The following is a 19,439-nucleotide window of genomic DNA, read 5'->3' on the forward strand; positions in this document are numbered from 1 at the left end:
TGATTACAACTTACTTGTATATATGAATGTAAATATATAAATGAATTCACTTCAAACACGTTTGGACCACAGTGGTGGTGTATTGGACGTGTAACTAACAATCAGTTTTCTTATTTGAAATCACAACTATGATGAGAACATAACGATAACTAATATTTCTTTTTAATTATTCTACATATTAATTATAATGACCTAAAACGTATAAATGTAAGAAAAACAAATCTTTACTAATTATCATTATAATTTGATTATTTTGTAAATGTTTAGATGCACGTATATGAGCACAGGAAATCATTTAGTAGACCCGTTAATTGTGAAACCTATCGAGAGACTAGTGTTGTTATTCATTGAGAAAGGGAAAAAACACTTGGTTGTTTTCTAACGACCTTGAACATCGGTGAGAGTAACGTCATTGAAAGAACCACCCGTTTCCCCGCTGGGCAAAGTACCTGAGCTGCCGCTATTTTGGACGTTTATCTTCCTTCCCACCATAAAAGCAGGATGCTTCGGAGATGGAAGATTAATGGCGTTATGTCCAAACATGAACACAACAGAGGACATGTCTGGTCTGTCAAAAGGGCTTTCTTGCACGCAGAGCAACCCAATGTGTACGCACTTTATCACGTCGTTCTCCTCATAAGTCTCTCCGTCCATTAACGTATCTATGATCTCTGTTGCTTCACCTTTCTCCCACAGAGCCCAAATCTACAAGACGAAAGAAACCAACATTTTCTTGTTCTTCTGTTTTTTACTTTTTTACCAGTCCCAATCCCAAACTCCTGTGAAAAAAACTGAGTTTTTAACTTACATGTCCGACTAAATTCGAAGATTCTTGGTAGATAGTACTGTTCTTCTTTCCGGTTATGATCTCTAAGATCAATATTCCATAGCTGTAGACATCGGATTTTATGGAGAATTGGCCATCCATTGCGTACTCCGGTGACATATATCCGCTGTGACAATTTAGATTGAAATGTTTTGTTGGGTCCCTCCTAGATGAAGAGGACCAATTGGGGTGAACTTAAGAAATAATAATGTTCCCCCTTTGTCACTAGACTCACAATAATAGAGTTTAGAGAGAGAGACAAAAGAGAGAAAGAAGAGAGAAGGATAAAACTCGTAAGGTGATTTCAAGACTGGATTTGGAGGGTCAAACGGATCCTGATCGGGCTGATATTTTGTGGGAAGCTTCTTCAGTCAGTGGGTTAGAGGTTCACCGAAGGGATTTGGATTTCAACGGTTGGATCTTCTGTTGTCTGGGTTTTCTTGAAGCTGGTCGCCATAGTTCTTCAGCAGAGCAGTCTTGGGTGTTTGGTAAATCCAACGGTAAGATCTTCTCTTCTTGAGCTGAAATTTGGTAGAGGTATTGTCGACTTGTTTATCTTGGATTTGTACGGTTGGATTGGTTTCTGGAAGCCGGAATCTTTGTGAGCTGAGGTCGTTTGGTTGCTGCCGGTTTTGAAGCTTTGTGTTGCTCTCTTGTTGTTGTTGTTTGTGTTGGAGATAGCTCTTTGTAGCTAGATTCTCTGTTCTGTTCAGGCTGTTGAACAGGGAGGACGTGGTTGTACTCATACCATTTATATAGTGGATTTTTTGAGTGGACTACGGTCCCGTGGTTTTTCCTTCTCACATCGAGGAGGTTTTCCACGTAAAAATTGTGTGTCTCATTTAGTTATCGCAACTTTGATATCTTGCCATCGTCGAAGTATTTTCCTCACAGGTTCGCACAAGGTCAGGGGAACACGACCATTAGTATTTCCGCTGCGCCGTGTGACTTTCCCCAACAGAGTGGTATCAGAGCTTCTGGTTTTAGAGCTTTGGTTTTGATAACTTTGGGTTGTTATTTGCTTGTGTGAAAGATGGAAAATATGAGCAGGATGATAAGCTTGAATGGTGCTAACTATCATCTATGGAAGGGCAAGATGGAGGATTTGCTCTTTGTTAAAGAATTCCATGTTCCAGTCTTCGAGGAGCAGAAACCTGAGAAGAAGACGGATGAAGAGTGGAAGCTGCAGCATCGCCAAGTGTGTGGGTTGATAAGGCAGTGGGTAGATGATAATGTGTTGCATCATATTGAGACTGAGACGGATGCTCGTTCTTTGTGGAAGAAGCTGGAGCAGTTATATGCTAGGAAGACCGGAAACAACAAGATGTACATGATCAAGAAGTTGATTGAGCTGAGGTATCAGGAGGGGACTCCGATGACAGATCACTTGAATGCGTTTCAGGGATTGCTCAACAAGTTGTCTGATATGGGCATCAAGTTTGATGATGAGATTCACGGTCTGTGGCTTCTCGGTACTTTACCGGACTCTTGGGAGGTTTTCAGGATGTCTCTTTGTAACTCCGCGTCGGAAGGTGTTATTTCGATGGATTCAGTGAAGAACAGTGTTCTTAATGAGGAAGCAAGAAGGCAGTCGAATGCTAGCAGTTCGCGTTCAGATGTTTTGTTACTGAGTCAAGGGGGAGAAGTACAAGTAGAGATCCCAAGAGAGACAAGAACAGGAGCAGGAGCAAGTCTAATAGATTTGCTAATATGGAGTGCTACTTCTGTCATAAGAAAGGGCACATGAAGAAGGATTGCTGGAAGTTGAAAAACAAGCAGCAAGGAAATCAAGAAGAAAAGGTGGATCGGGTGACTCTCACCGAAGATCAGTTTCTCATTCTTCTTGAGGGTGATGCCATTAATGTCGCATGCCAGGACACCAGTTGGGTGATTGACAGTGGAGCTACTACTCATGCTACATCACAGCGGGATTTGTTTTCTACCTATACTACGGGTAATTATGGTTCTGTGAAGATGGGGAATGATGCGATGGCTCAGGTTGCTGGCATTGGTGATGTTTGCTTGGAGACTAGTCTTGGTACTAGGCTGGTGCTTAAGGATGTTAAGCATGTTCCTGATATTAGGATGAATCTGATATCGACGGGAAGACTTGATGATGAGGGCTATTTCAGTTTGCACGGTGGTGGTAAATGGAAGCTCTCTCGCGGTTCTTTGATTGTGGCTCGAGGTGAGAAGTCTTCATCTTTCTATTGGATGCAGGCTAAGGTCTCCAAAGATGTTGTTAATGCGGTGGAGAATGATAATGCCATGGAGTTATGGCATAAGAGACTCGGTCACATGAGTGAGAAGGGAATGGTTGTGTTGTCTAAGAATGAGGTGATTCCAGGAATCTCTGGTTTGCACCTACAGAAGTGTTCGCATTGCTTTGCGGGAAAACAACACAGGGTATCTTTCAAGTCTTCCGCACCTTCTAGGAAACCCGAGGTACTGGATTTGGTACACTCAGATGTGTGTGGTCCAATGAAGACAAGATCTCTTGGTGGCGCATCATATTATGTGACTTTTATTGATGATCATTCAAGGAAGTCGTGGGTATTTCCTATGAGGACGAAGGATCAGGTGCTGGGATATTTCAAGCACTTTGTGGCATTGGTTGAGAGACAAACGGGGAAGAAGCTGAAGTGTATCCGCAGTGATAATGGTGGAGAGTATCTTGGACCATTTGATGCTTATTGCAAAGAGCATGGAATAAGGCATCAGTTCACGCCACCTCATACTCCACAGTTGAATGGGTTGGCTGAAAGGATGAATCGGACGATTGTCGAGAGGATGAGATGTTTGATCTCACAGTCAGGCTTATCGATGACTTTCTGGGCAGAAGCTTTGAACACGGTGGTTCATGTGCTGAATTTGTCACCAAGTGCTCCATTGGATGGTGATGTTCCAGAGAGGGTTTGGACTGGTAAGGATGTTTCTTACAGTCACTTGAGGGTCTTTGGGTGTAAGGCATTTGTTCATATTCCCAAGGTTGATAGATCGAAGCTTGAGATGAAGTCGCGGCAGTGTGTGTTCATCGGTTATGGTCATGATGAGTTCGGGTACAGATTTTATGATCCCGTTGAGAGGAAGCTCGTAAGGAGCAGAGATGTTGTGTTTATGGAAGATCAAACGATTAAGGACATTGACAAGTCCAAAAAGCCAACTCAGATTTTTGAGGGTTTGATCGATACAGAGGCTACTCCTTCTACATCGGTTCACGGTGAGGTTGAGGTTGAGGTTCAGGATAATACACCCAGTGCAGATGCTCCCGCACATGAAGATGGTAGTGGTGATCATGGTGACGATCATGGTGAGACACCAGCTGCTGAGAACCAACCTACTATTGTTAGAAGATCCGAGAGAGGTCTTAAACCGTCGACAAGGTATGATCCTAGTGAGTATGTATTACTTACTGATGGGGGAGAGCCTGAAAGCTATGATGAAGCTTTGGAGGATGAACACAAGGATAAGTGGTTTGGAGCCATGGATGAGGAGATGGATTCTTTTGAGGAGAACCATACTTTTGAGTTGGTGAAATTGCCTAAGGGCAAGAAGGCTTTGCTTAATAAGTGGGTGTACAGAATTAAGCATGAGGATGAAAATTTGCCACCTCGACACAAGGCTAGATTGGTTGTGAAAGGCTACAGCCAAAAGAAGGGAATTGATTATGATGAAATCTTTTCTCCTGTTGTGAAGATGTCATCCATTCGGGTTGTACTTGGATTGGCAGCGAGCCTTGATCTAGAGGTTGAGCAAATGGACGTGAAGACTGCTTTCCTTCATGGTGATTTGGAGGAAGAGATCTACATGGAACAACCGGAAGGCTATGTGCAAAAGGGCAAAGAAAATTTGGTTTGCCGCTTGAAGAAAAGCCTTTATGGATTGAAGCAAGCACCAAGGCAGTGGTACATGAAGTTCAAGTCTGTTATGGGGGAGCATGGTTATGCAGAGACTGATTCAGACCATTGTGTATTTGTGAAGGTGTTCGGTGAGGATGATTTTATCATCTTGTTGCTGTATGTCGATGATATGTTGATTGTGGGCAGGAACATGGACAGAATTAAGGAGTTGAAAGAGCAGCTCAGTGAGTCCTTTGCCATGAAAGATATGGGTCCAGCGAAACAGATTCTTGGTATGAGAATTATTCGGGATAGAGGTGAGAAGCTGATTCACTTATCTCAGGAGAAGTACATTGAAAAAGTACTTAAGCGGTTTCACATGGACAAGTCTAAAGTGTTGAGTACTCCTCTTGCTCCACACTTAAGACTGAGCAGTCAACAAAGTCCGAAGACATATGCGGAGAAGGAAGATATGGCGAAGGTTCCGTATGCTTCTGCAGTGGGTAGTTTGATGTATGCCATGGTCTGTACAAGACCGGATTTAGCCTACGCCGTTGGAGTTGTCAGCAGGTTTCTCTCCAATCCGGGAAGAGAACATTGGAATGCTGTGAAGTGGATTTTGAGATATCTCAGAGGGACTTCTAATTTGAAGATTACCTTTGAAGGTAAGAAGCCTTTGCTGGTCTGTTTCACTGATTCTGACATGTCTGGAGATGCTGATTCTAGCAAGTCTACTTCGGGTTACTTGGTAACATTTGCGGGTGGAGCTGTGGCATGGCAGTCAAGGCTGCAAAAGTGTGTTGCACTATCTACCACTGAGGCAGAGTTCATTGCCGCAACTGAAGCTTGTAAAGAGTTGTTGTGGATGAAGAACTTCTGTGAAGAGATCGGTTTCAAGCAAGAAAAGTATGTGTTACTTTGTGATAGTCAAAGCGCTATTTGTCTCGGGAAGAATTCTACATTTCATTCGAAGTCAAAACACATTCAGAGGAGGTATCATTGGATACGTGATGTGGTTGCTTCCAAGGAAGTGGAACTTGAGAAAGTTCATACGGATGATAATGGAGCTGATATGATGACGAAGTCATTACCGAGGGGGAAGCTTGAGGTATGCCGAGAGATAGCCGGAATGGTTGTCTCTTCCATCTAGTCGGAGGGGGAGTTTGTTGGGTCCCTCCTAGATGGAGAGGACCAATTGGGGTGAACTTAAGAAATAATAATGTTCCCCCCTTGTCACTAGACTCACAATAATAGAGTTTAGAGAGAGAGACAAAAGAGAGAAAGAAGAGAGAAGGAGAAAACTCGTAAGGTGATTTCAAGACTGGATTTGGAGGGTCAAACGGATCCTGATCGGGCTGATATTTTGTGGGAAGCTTCTTCAGTCAGTGGGTTAGAGGTTCACCGAAGGTATTTGGATTTCAACGGTTGGATCTTCTGTTGTCTGGGTTTTCTTGAAGCTGGTCGCCATAGTTCTTCAGCAGAGCAGTCTTGGTTGTTGGTAAATCCAACGGTGAGATCTTCTCTTATTGAGCTGAAATTTGGCAGAGGTATTGTCGACTTGTTTATCTTGGATTTGTACGGTTGGACTAGTTTCTGTAAGCCGGAATCTTTGTGAGCTGAGGTCGTTTGGTTGCTGCCGGTTTTGAAGCTTTGTGTTGCTCTCTTGTTGTTGTTGTTTGTGTTGGAGATAGCTCTTTGTAGCTAGATTCTCTATTCTGTTCAGGCTGTTGAACAAGGAGGACGTGGTTGTACACATACCATTTATATAGTGGATTTTTTGAGTGGACTACGGTCTCGTGGTTTTTCCTTCTCACATCGAGGAGGTTTTCCACGTAAAAATTGTGTGTCTCATTTAGTTATCGCAACTTTGATATCTTGCCATCGTCGAAGTATTTTCCTCACAGGTTCGCACAAGGTCAGGGGAACACGACCATTAGTATTTCCGCTGCGCCGTGTGACTTTCCGCAACATGTTTTTCTATATATGATTGGAAAAAAAAAAAGGTTGGAGAGTATTGTGGAGACTGAGAAATAATTACTCACTATGTTCCGACAACCCGATTGGTGCTTCCTTCGATTTGGTTGACCCCAAAGATTCTAGCCATGCCAAAATCAGCAATCTTGGGGATCATCTCGTTGTCAAGAAGAACATTGCTGGCCTTGAGGTCCCTGTGGATGATTCTCAGTCTTGAATCTTGATGAAGATACAAGATTCCCCGAGCAATCCCCTGGATTATTACCATCCGTTTTGGCCAATCCAGCTCCGCTCTCTGCTCTTCATCTACGGGGAAACACGCAACACCATAAGATCATGAATTGGAAGATTTGAAGGCATCAGAAAAATGTTGAACGTACGTACGGAATATGAAATAATCTAGGCTCTTGTTTGGTAAGTACTCGTATATCAACATCTTCTCATCCAGTTCGACGCAACACCCTAAGATCCTCACGAGATTTCGATGCTGCAACTTTGATATCAACTTGACCTCGTTCTTGAACTCTTCCATTCCTTGGCCTGACTTTCTCGACAGCCTCTTCACTGCTATCTCCATACCGTTTTGTAACACGCCCTGAGTCGAACATTTTTTATTCTTTAGAAAACATTGTACACATTATTATTATTATTATTATTATTATTACTAAAATGTTCGGACCAAAGTCCATAATCCCTAGATTCGAAACCATAACATGTATTATTAATTCTATATCAATGGTTACTTGAACCGGGGATGTCGGAAACAGTGACCACGGTTCTTTGAGCTAACGACCTTTGGTATACTACTTATTGAACTTAAAGATTTGTTGTGTATGGTAAGAAGGATTTCGCATCTTCTTACCTTATAAACGGGTCCAAAACCACCTGCTCCAAGCTTGTTACAGAAAGCGAAATTGTTCGTCGCTGTAGCGATTGTGTTAAGCTCAAAGAGAGGCAACTCCCATTCTCTCCCCTGGTCCTCTTCCAATCCGAATGAATCTTTTAAATCAAAAGATTCCCGGGTGAAGGCTGTTGATGATGATCTTGTGAAGATGAAGCAATAAGAAACAAGATGGTTGGTTAAGGTCTCAAGACAATGGAGATACCACTACAAGAGACAAGCATGCATAGTTGGTTAAGGTCTCAAGACAATGGAGATGCCACTACAAGGGACAAGCATGCATGGTGGGTTAAGGTCTCAAGACAAAGGAGATGGCACTACAAGGGACAAGCATGTATGGTGGGTTAAAGTCTCAAGACAATGGATTATTAGTTTATCATATCTCATCTACCATTTGCCATACTTGTAACCCCTATATATATGGGATGTTCCCATAAGCAAATTAATCAAGCAAATAAGATTCTCCTTATTTACTCTATCTCTCTCTACTTTCTAGATTAAACATCTCTCTCTCTTGTTCTTCACTATGTTCTTCACTATGTTTTTCAATTTCTAACATGGTATCAGAGCATCCAAGCTCTTGAACACCAAACTGCTTCCGCAAATTTACTCTATTCACCTTACTCTTTCACTTGTTTGGTTTACTTTCTTCATTTCTAGAGAACATATCTTGGCTTCCCTTGTTTTCTCTCTTGCCTAGCCTCAGAAATTCAAATTTCTCCTTGGTAAATTTTTTATTTTTTACCCGCTGGACAATAGCAAGCAAAGATGGAGCAGCACAAGCTAGTTAGGATTCCAGTCATCCTGAAAGGTCCTAACTACATTACCTGGTCGAGATTGACCAGGACAGCTCTTGGAGGAAGAGGTCTATGGGAGCACATCACTACAAGTGAGGCCCCAAGACAAATCACCCAAGGAGAAGATGGCAAGGAGGTTGTAGTGGTAGATGAAGGCAAATGGGGTCAGGAGGATCTCATGGTGCTGTCTATCTTGCAAGGCTCACTTGATACTCCTATCATGGAGTCTTACTCACATTGTGAGACTGCAAAGAAGCTATGGGATACCTTACACAAGGTATATGGCAACACTTCAAACCTCACCAGAATTTTTGAGGTTAAGAGGGCAATCAACAACTTACAGCAAGAGGAGATGGACTTCACCAAGCACCTTGGGAAGTACAGCCAGCTGTGGTCTGAACTTGAGATGCTGAGACCAAGTACCACTGATCCTAGTACACTAGAAGAGAGGCGTGAGCAAGACAAGGTCTTTGGATTGCTTCTCACACTCAACCCAAGCTTCAATGATGTACTTAAACACATATTGAGAGCTAAAGAGCTTCCAAGCTATGATGATGTGTGTGCTCAACTTCGGAAGGAGCTAGGCTCAGATGGTCTCTTTGGTGGAAAAGGGAAACTGTCTATGGCAAACAAAGCTGAGAAGATGGAGAGTGCTTCAGTCAACAAAGCACACTTCAAACCAAGAAGAGGAGGAGACAAGTCTGTGACCTGTGAGCACTGCAAGAATCTAGGCCACTCCAAAACCAATTGTTGGATCCTCCATCCTCACCTCAGACCTGCTTCAACCAACAGATACAACCAGGCCAAAGCACATGAAGCAAGAGCTCATGAAACCACAGTACCAGGCTCCATGCGCATAGGAGAAGATGGAAGAGCTATGATCTCAACCACCCACACTGGTGGATCCACATCCCATGCCATGTCCCAGCCATCCCCTGATGATGCCTTCATCCGCAAGTCAGACATTGAAGCCCTTATCAAAGCTATCAATGCAAACTCTGGTAACATCAGTGTCAATGCTTTAAATTCTATTCACAGTGCTTCACATACTACTAGACCTTTGATCATCGATTCAGGAGCTTCTCATCATATGATTAGGGATGCTAGACTGATTAGTGATGTTAAACCTGCTCTAGGGAGTGTAGTGATTGCTAATGGTGATAGAATTCCAATTGAAGGAGTAGGAAACTTGAAACTGTTTGATAAGGAGTCTCAAGCTTTTTATATGCCTACTTTCACATCCAACTTATTATCTGTTAAGAGAGCAACCAATGATCTAAATTGCAATGTTATTTTCAGTCCTAATGATGTGTGCTTTCAGGATATTAAGACCAGGAAGATGCTGGGAAAGGGTGTGAGCAAGGGAGAGCTTTACTTGCTTGAAAACACCAAGCTTTCAAATTTATCTTGTGCTTTCAATTCTGCTTCTGTGTTAGCTAGTGATGTTTTATGGCATGCTAGATTAGGTCATCCTCATTATCGTGCCTTAGGACTGATGTTACCTAATCTATCTTTAAAGAGTGGAAGTTGTGAGGCTTGTATTCTTGGTAAACATCAGAGATCTGTTTTCCCTAATTCTAAGACTATTTATGAAAATTGCTTTGATCTTGTGCACTCTGATGTTTGGACAGCACCTTGTATGTCTAGGGAGAACCATAAATATTTTGTTACATTCATAGATGAAAAATCAAAATATACATGGCTCACCTTGATTCAAACTAAAGATAGAGTTTTAGAAGCTTTTATTAACTTCCAAAACTATGTATCTAACCATTTCAATTCCAAGATCAAAATTTTTAGGTCTGATAATGGCGGAGAATATACAAGCACTGCTTTCAAACATCACTTAGCAAAACATGGCATAATCCATCAAACAAGTTGCCCATACACACCACAACAAAATGGAGTTGCTGAAAGGAAGAATCGCCATCTTATGGAGGTTGCAAGGAGCATGATGTTCCATACCAATGTTCCAAAGAGGTTCTGGGGAGATGCTGTGGTCTCAGCATGTTATTTGATCAACAGGATCCCCACCAAAGTCCTCCAAGATAACTCTCCCTTTCAGGTATTAAACAAAATAAAACCTCCAATTGATCACTTGCGTGTTTTTGGGTGTGTGTGCTATGTCTTGATACCAGGGGAACAGAGAAACAAGCTTGAAGCCAAGAGTGTCAAAGGCATGTTCATAGGATATACTCATGCGCAGAAGGGGTACAAGTGCTACATACCTGAATCAAGAAGAGTTATGGTCTCAAGGGATGTTAAGTTTGTGGAATCAAAGGGATACTATGATGAGAAGAGTTGGGAAAGCCTTCAGGATCTCTCACAAGGATCTTCAGATAGGGCAAACAACTTGAAAATCATTCTGGAAAACCTAGGCATCAGCCAGCCTCAAACAAGTGGCATACCGAGCACTTCACATATACCTCCAGTTGTGGATGAAGCTACATCAATTGAAGAAGCAGTCCATCCTGATCATGAGGGGGGGGAACCAACCTAATTTGCAAGTTATCCATGAGGAAGCTATCCCTGAAGAAGATATCCATGACGAAGCTATCCACGAGGAAGCTATCCAAGAAGAAGCTATCCAAGAAGAAGTTGTTAATGATCAAGATGGAATGCAACAAGAAGTTCAACCATTAAGGAGGAGTACAAGGGTGAAGAAACCATCTCAGTGGATGGACACCAAAGTATACTTCAACAACAATGCAGTAGCTCATCCTATCCAAGCAACATGTTCTTTTGCGAGACTATCTGAAGAGCATGTAGTCTTCATCAGCAACCTAGATCAAGAGTATGTACCAAAGACTTATGAAGAAGCCATGAAGCATGAAGAGTGGAGAGCGTCAGTTGGGGATGAAGTTGGTGCCATGATCAAGAATGATACTTGGTATGAAACTGAGCTCCCCAAAGGAAAGAAAGCTGTTACAAGCCGTCTACTCTTCACCATCAAGTACCTTGCCAATGGGAAACCAGAAAGAAAGAAAACAAGGCTAGTTGCAAGAGGATACACCCAAGTCTATGGAGAAGACTATCTGGATACATTTGCACCAGTAGCTAAACTCCACACCATAAGAATTCTACTCTCATTGGCAGTGAACTTGGAATGGGATTTATGGCAGATGGATGTCAAAAATGCTTTTCTTCAAGGAGAGCTGGAGGATGAGGTTTACATGAGGCCACCTCCGGGTATGGAAGACATGGTCAAGCCAGGGAATGTCCTAAGGTTGAAGAAAGCAATATATGGGTTAAAACAGTCACCAAGGGCTTGGTACCACAAACTGAGTACAACTCTCAATGGAAGAGGGTTTGTAAAGTCAGAAGCTGATCATACACTCTTCACACTCACAAGCAAGCAAGGAATTGTGGTGATTCTTATTTATGTAGATGATATTATCATCACAGGAAGTGACAAGGAAGGTATTATCTCAACCAAAGTCTTTCTTAAGTCTACTTTTGATATTAAAGATTTGGGTGAGCTAAAGTACTTTCTAGGGATAGAAATATGCCGCTCTAAAGAGGGGCTTTTCTTATCTCAAAGGAAGTACACACTTGATCTTTTGAATGAGGCAGGAAATCTTGGAGCGAAAGTAGCCAAGACTCCACTAGAAGATGGGTATAAGGTGCTGCGTGAGGGGGAGATTGAAGACAAGCCCTATACTGACGTTAAACACTATAGAAGAATTGTAGGAAAGCTGATATACCTCACCATCACCAGGCCTGATGTATGCTTTGCAGTTAACCAAGTAAGCCAGAATATGCAAGCTCCCAAGATACACCATTGGAACATGGTTGAAAGGATCCTAAGATACCTAAGAGAGGCGCCAGGGCAAGGAGTGTGGATGGGATGCAACAAAAATACAGAGATAGTTGGGTATTGTGATGCTGATTGGGCAGGAGACAGAGTGGATAGGAGATCCACTACCGGCTATTGTACATTTATTGGAGGCAATCTTGTCACTTGGAAGAGCAAGAAACAGAAGATAGTGTCATGCTCAAGTGCTGAAGCTGAATATAGGGCGATGAGGAAGCTCACTAGTGAGTTGATTTGGATCAGAAACCTACTTCGAGACTTGGGTATAGAGACATCAACTCCAATCACCATGCATTGTGATAATCAAGCAGCAATACACATAGCTTCCAACAGTGTGTTCCATGAGAGGACTAAACACATTGAGGTGGATTGTCATAAAGTTAGGCAAGCAGTGGAACAAAGGATCATCTTACCCTGCTACACAAGAAGTGAGGATCAACTAGCTGACATCTTTACCAAGGCTGCAAGCACCAAGGTTTGCGAGTTCATACATTCCAAGTTAGGACTCGTAGATTTTTCATCACACTAATCCTCTTAGCCATGAAGTGTTCTACTCTTTTTCCTTGGCTTGGTTTTTATCCCATGAGGTTTTTCCAAGCTAAAGGTTTTAATGAGGGAATGCTTCATGGTTTCCAAGTTTGACCAGTCCCTATGGTCAAGCTTGAGGGGGAGTGTGAAGATGAAGCAATAAGAAACAAGATGGTTGGTTAAGGTCTCAAGACAATGGAGATACCACTACAAGAGACAAGCATGCATGGTTGGTTAAGGTCTCAAGACAATGGAGATGCCACTACAAGGGACAAGCATGCATGGTGGGTTAAGGTCTCAAGACAAAGGAGATGCCACTACAAGGGACAAGCATGTATGGTGGGTTAAAGTCTCAAGACAATAGATTATTAGTTTATCATATCTCATCTACCATTTGCCATACTTGTAACCCCTATATATATGGGATGTTCCCATAAGCAAATTAATCAAGCAAATAAGATTTTCCTTATTTACTCTATCTCTCTCTACTTTCTAGATTAAACATCTATCTCTTGTTCTTCACTATGTTCTTCAATTTCTAACAGATCTTCTACGCCTGTTCGACTCTGCAGGTGAGAATTTTTTTAAAAAAGAAGAAGCTAGTTGTGTTGAGCACTGTCGTAGAGATTCACTTACTTCGTCGGTTCCTTACGAAACAGAACAAAACGACTGTCAGTAACATTACGGCTGCAATCAAACTGATGAGAATGAAGACGGCTCTCATCTTGCCTAATGCGCCCTTTCTGTTCCACCCTACTGCAACAAGCAAACAAACTGATATTAACTACTTACAAACTCCTTTACACCGACACGTTTCTTCCATTTTTACCAAAAAATGTTTTAGAGCCGTCAATAATTTGTAGAATAGATTTATATATATATATATATTACCCATCTCTTCCCTGTCTACACGTATGTAGAAATCTTGTCCAGAGTTCACGTAAATCCTTGTATCTAATATGCCGCCGTGCCATGTCAAGCATCCAGTTGCTCCTCTGTCACTCTCGTGGTAAGCGCTTGCGTACGCAACACAAGAGCAGTTCCTCAAGCACCTATTCTCGCACTCCTCTAATGTTATCTTCATATCCACAGTTGCATTTGATGTGTCGGGAATCTTCACGCTCCTTAACTTCACAAACCCTTCTTTCTCACGGCATATTGAAGCATAGTTTTTCTTTGTACACCCACCCGAAGTGTCCCTCAAGAGCCAATCCCGGGGCATCTTTGGCTCAAAACCAGGCAGGCATGTGCACTCAAACGCTTCCGTACTTGTGGGATCGCAGTAACCGTTAAGGCCACAGTGTGCATAGTAGTCGCAATCCTCTTTAGGAGCTGACCAGAAACCGTTCCATCTCTTGTCCCTCGCAATCCATGTGAAACGTTGCATGTTTCCCGTCTCCTTCACCATCATTCTAGTTATGACTGAAGCATCCGTTACACCGTAAGTGATCGATACTTCGTCCTGATTATTAACAAACGAGCTATTGAAGATATATCCTCTTGTCATTCCAGGCACTCCGCTCCACTTCTGCCCGGTCCACGTCCCCGCACGCCACCAAGGGATCAGACCTTTATACAGAATCAGCTGCGGGAATCCCACACGTTTTATCCGGTACGTGAAGATCCCTGAACCTGGGTCGCCAGGAGATCTCCAAGATGTCAGAACGCGATTCAAGCCGTCTTTTCGTGTGAACCCCAATCTCATGAACGGAAGAAAAGTGTCTGTCGGATGATCAAAGCTCTCCCAGAAACATCTCCCTGTGACTAAATCAAGCAGAACAAGGATCCCTATATCGGAGAGTTTCGCAACTAGAGTTGCTTCCAAGATACTATCTGAAACGTTAGTTGACCAGACAGGTTCTGTTTCATTAACTGATGATGCATAGACGCAGAGATTCCCTCTGCTGGTGAACTTTATCAGACCAGATTTATCATTAACGGGACGGTCTCTGTTTGCAACCCATACAACAGTCTGCTCAGAGATTTCAGCATACCAAATTCCGACATATCGGAGCTTCGAAAGAGGAGAGCTGAAGAATCCAAAGGCGAATCTCTTCCTTTCAGAGAATATAACATCACCATCTCTCAAGGAATGTCTTCTCATGATCATATCACCGCAGACACAAGATTGTAGGAAGGAGAAAAAGAAGATGATGAAGACAATCATAGTTTCAGTGTTCGTCATGAAACGTGAAGATGTATGTATGATCAGAGTAGAGCTGAAATAGTTCATGACGTGGAAATGAATGCTGTGTCGGTAGTAAAAACCAAGTGGGTCACACGTGAACTAACAAACTTTAATTGTAGAGTCCTACTCTGCCTCATCGATCAGTCACACCCATAACCCTTCTAAAAGGGCACCAACTAATAATCAAGTCCACACAATCCTTCACTAAATAGCCAGGCCCCGTTTACGTACAATAATAAATATTTACTTATGTAGTTATGTATGAACATTACACATACACGTCGTTGTTCACTTTACCGGCGAATCTTATCATACCGAAAGAAACCAACCACAAATTTCTCTTCTTCGGAAGCTATAACATTGCCATTTATCATGGCTTTCTTTCTCATCTAAACAGATGAGTCATTTCACCGCTACTCGTGTGAGTTGTTGTTGATGTGCGTTGAATATGTTACATCTAGGCGACGGATGTTACATAATCGTACACTGACTCAGTTGATCAAGTTATTATGGATGTGATATCTGATCGTGGCTTTAGACCTATGAATCCTCTCAAATCCCCTTAGAGCAGGATTAACCCTGTATCTAAGGTGGTATCTTAAGGAAAATTATGATTCAAACAAAATAAAAAATGACAATTATAAGAAGGAACGTCTCCTAATGTGGGATTAAAAGAGACGTCCCTTATGGTGCATGTGGCAGTGTTTATTGGGCCGTGTGGTAATGAGAATGGGCAAGAAAAAAAAGACCCATGCGTTCTTCTTTTCTCTCCTTTTCGATGCTCTGTCTCTCTCTCTCTCTATCTCTCGTTCCTGATTTGCGCATGTGTCGGAGATGAATCGAAGAGGCGTTTTATGAATCAAAAGGCAGAATCATGTGATTGTGTTGGGATTACGAGAAGGGAATTGAAGCGGTACAAGCTTTGCATGCGAACCGAAGAGTCTGTTTTCGGAATCGAATGGCGAATCGAAGCGGTAGAAGCTTTGCATGCGAATCGAAGAGGTATGTCTCTGACTTTGTTTCGGTTTGTCTTTTTCGGTTCTATATCTCTCTCTATCGCTCGCGACCGGAATACGCATGCAACTGAGACGAATTGAGACAACATGTTCGAATCGAAAGGTAAAGAATCTGTCTCTCTCTTTGTTGTTTTGTTTTTGTGTTCTCAATTATCAGAGTTTAAGAGTTTAAGTGAGTGAATCACAATGGAAATGCTATATACATAATTTTAAAACGTTAATCTCTATTAGTGAATCAGTGAAAATTATTCCTCTTTCGTATGTTGTCCGAAAAGATTTAATTTTGTTTGTTTTTGTTTGATTGTATTTAATTTGTGCTGGGTTTATGTGTGATGGTGAAACGCAGAAGCTTTGTTCAGTTTTGATGCGGAGCATCAACGGTTGCAAGTCTTGCAAGCATCTCAATAAATTCCGGTTTCTTCTCTGCAAAGTCAAGGTTCGTACCCTCCTTTACAGCTCCCTCTGAAATGTAGATGCCTTGATAAGTGTTAGGTAATAAATACATGTCTTGAGCTGTGCTTGGTTTGATGTTTGATGGTGATTATTGTTAGTTTATCGTTGGGTTAGTGTAATGTAATAAATACATGTTAGGTTAGATAGGATGGATATTAATTTGCTCTGAATGTGTTTAGATAAGTGTCAAGTCCGTTTGGTTGAGTGTGATGAATGCCATCAGCTCTTCTCTTCCATTTATTTAACACACTCCTTTATCTCTTTCTTAAACATATTCCTGATCTTTCACACTTCAATCTCTCTTCTTAATCATTTTCGTCTCTCTTCTTGGTCATCTCTTCTATTTCTCTTCTTTGACAATTTGAATATGGATTATAATCCATATTCAAATTATGTTGATCTTCTTGATAGTCAACGAGAAAATGTCATTTCTCTAGACTCTCCGCCAGCTCCTGTATTTCGCAGAGAAGGCACTCAAGATTCCAGCTTCGGTGACTCTCCTCCACAGCGTAGAGAAAGAAGGACGTGGTCCCCTTCGGATGATATAGTGCTCATCAGCTCGTGGTTAAACACGAGCAAAGATCCTGTTGTAGGGAATGACTAAAAGTCAGGTCATTTTTGAAACAGAGTTGCAGCTACTTTGGCGCCAATCCGAAGCTTGCAGGCTGTGAAAAAAGAGAGTCAATGCACTCCAAGCAACGGTGGCACAAGATCAACGATCTTGTTTGCAAGTTCTGTGGCGCATATGAATCTGCAGCCAGGGAGAAAACAAGCGGGCACAATGATAATGATATCCTGAAGCAAGCTCACGAAATCTTCTACAATAACTATAAAAAAAAATTCACTCTTGAGCATGCTTGGAAAGAGCTACGCAACGACCAGAAATGGTGTGATCTATCTTCTCCTAAAACCGAGAGAATCTCTAAAGGAGGAAGTTAGATGATGGTGCACAATCATCTACATCTCACGCTACTGTGAACAAGACTGGTGAAGCAGATGAGGGAACGGTTCGGCCCCCGGGTGTTAAGGCAGCCAAGAGGCTCGGTAAGAAGACAATGAAAGAGGAGAAAGGGCTGTCGGAGTTTAAGGAGATATGGTCTATTAAAGAAGAGGATATGACTAGGAAAGAAAGGATCGTGAAGATGGGTCTACTTGACCGTCTACTTGCAAAACCAGAACCACTCCCCGAGTATGAAGAGTCTCTAAAGAAGAAGCTCATTAGCGAGCTGTTTTAGTTTGTATCATGTTGTAGTTTGTCGAGTGTTGTGTCATGTCCTTTGATGTTTGTTGTTTGTTTGTTGTTTTAACGAGCTGTTTGATTATGAACTCTGTCTAATTTGAATTATTATCGGTTGTTGTTTCTTGGTTGTGTTACGTCCTTTGATGCTATAAAAGCTTTGTTGTTCACATGTTCTTGTCGATTGTTGTTCACGGTTCTGTCATTCACATGCTATAAGCTTTGTTGTTCACATGTTTCTTGTCTTCTCTCATTATTTTCAGGTAAATAAGAAGTGAAAGTGTGGAGCTTTGGGAGAGGAAGTGACATGATTTGTAATCTTGTGTCACGGTTTCAAAAGGACATACAGCTTGTATTATTGACTACTGTTATAGCACGTAGTTGTAAAGTCATGCAAGTGACATGTTTTGTAGTTTTGTAGTTTTGTAATCTTGTGTCACGGTTTCAAAAGGCCATACAACTTGTATTATTGACCATACTCAAATTTTCTATATAAACTCTTCTATTGTTGGTTGTTTCTTCACAACTGGTAAACTTTTATTCTCTCTTGCATGGTTCTGTCTTTACAACTTCTAAACGTGTAAACTCTTATTCAACTCGTAAAAGAATCAAAGTCCTTTATCCCAACTCGTAAATTCTTTCTCCATCTTATAACTTCGAGTCCATACCAAAAGAATTCTTGTTGTTCCCTCTTTGAAATTTCAAGTCCATATCAAAAGTCCATAATCTCTTTTTCACGAAAACTCTTTCTCCCTCTCGTAAATGGCTTTTTCTTCTCATAATACTTTCGAGGGTTCAAATGATGATGCTCTTGATCAATATTTTGATCAATATTTTGATCAATGTTTTGATCAAACGTTCGAGAATTTGGCAGGCGATTATGGTGATCAAGAAGAAAAGAAAAAGAAAAAAAAACGAGTTTACATTGAAAGAAAACGTGAAGAAGGAAATGTACGTTTATGGAATGATTATTTCAGCGATACTCCCACATTTCCTCAAAATCTATTCCGACGACGATTTCGAATAAACAAATCATTGTTCATGCGTATTGTCGATCGACTCTCCAATGAAGTTCAATTCTTTGAACAAAAGAGAGATGGTCTCAAAAGGCTTAGTCTCTCTCCACTCCAAAAGTGTACAGCAGCCATTCGTGTCTTGGCATATGGTACTGCGGCCGACACGGTCGACGAATACCTCAGACTCGGTGAAACCACAACTCGGTCATGTGTGGAGAATTTTGTGGAAGGAATAATTTATTTATTCGGGGACGAGTACCTACGAAGACCAACACCAGCTGATCTTCAACGTCTACTTGATATTGGAGAGCATCGTGGATTTCCCGGGATGATAAGAAGCATCGATTGTATGCATTGGGAGTGGAATAATTGTCCCACCGCTTGGAAAGGGCAATATTATCGTGGTTCGGGTAAACCAACAATCATTTTAGAGGCGGTTGCTTTGTATGATCTATGGATATGGCATGCGTTTTTTGGACCTCCAGGTACCTTAAATGATATCAATGTTCTTGATCGCTCACCTGTTTTTGATGACATAATAAAAGGTCAAGCTCCGCAAGTCACTTACTCTGTCAATGGAAGAGAGTATCATATGACTTACTATCTCACCGATGGTATTTACCCGAGATGGGCAACTTTTATCCAATCTATTCCAATACCACAAGGGCCGAAAGCAGTTTTATTTGCTCAACATCAAGAAGCTGTCCGAAAAGATGTCGAGCGTGCTTTTGGAGTCTTGCAAGCTCGCTTTGCCATTGTTAAAAATCCAGCACTTTTTTTGGGATAAAGTGAAAATTGAGAAGATTATGAGAGCATGTATCATACTTCATAATATGATAGTAGAAGACGG

At 41.7% G+C, this 19,439-nt stretch overlaps 2 protein-coding genes across 9 annotated transcripts; one reads left to right on the forward strand and one right to left on the reverse strand.

Annotated features, from left to right (window-relative positions):
- Positions 1-221: 221 nt before the first annotated feature.
- Positions 222-16,822, reverse strand: LOC106387308 (G-type lectin S-receptor-like serine/threonine-protein kinase RKS1). 8 transcript variants are annotated; one of them, XM_048754273.1, is made up of 7 exons: positions 13,571-16,822; positions 13,316-13,435; positions 7,502-7,682; positions 7,024-7,234; positions 6,708-6,945; positions 809-953; positions 222-705 (listed from the first exon to the last, which is right to left on the reverse strand). In XM_048754273.1, the coding sequence occupies exons 1-7, from the start codon at positions 13,660-13,662 to the stop codon at positions 379-381; spliced, it is 1,314 nt and encodes a 437-aa protein (XP_048610230.1). In that variant the 5' UTR covers positions 13,663-16,822; the 3' UTR covers positions 222-378. The 8 variants fall into 8 exon arrangements, 4 of the variants coding, with proteins under 4 accessions (XP_048610230.1, XP_022565615.1, XP_048610228.1 ...); XR_007322274.1 differs by lacking the exons at positions 6,708-6,945; positions 7,024-7,234; positions 7,502-7,682 and having other exon boundaries at positions 601-705; positions 809-992; positions 13,571-16,818; XR_002661276.2 differs by lacking the exons at positions 6,708-6,945; positions 7,024-7,234; positions 7,502-7,682 and having other exon boundaries at positions 616-705; positions 13,571-16,818.
- On the forward strand, positions 16,704-17,571 carry LOC111209595 (glutathione S-transferase T3-like). The gene is made up of 3 exons (XM_022709588.1): positions 16,704-16,922; positions 16,964-17,223; positions 17,265-17,571. The coding sequence occupies exons 1-3, from the start codon at positions 16,704-16,706 to the stop codon at positions 17,569-17,571; spliced, it is 786 nt and encodes a 261-aa protein (XP_022565309.1).
- Positions 17,572-19,439: the final 1,868 nt, after the last annotated feature.

The sequence above is a fragment of the Brassica napus genome, chromosome C4 (genome assembly GCF_020379485.1).
Source record: "Brassica napus cultivar Da-Ae chromosome C4, Da-Ae, whole genome shotgun sequence".
Classification (NCBI taxonomy): Eukaryota; Viridiplantae; Streptophyta; class Magnoliopsida; order Brassicales; family Brassicaceae; genus Brassica; species Brassica napus.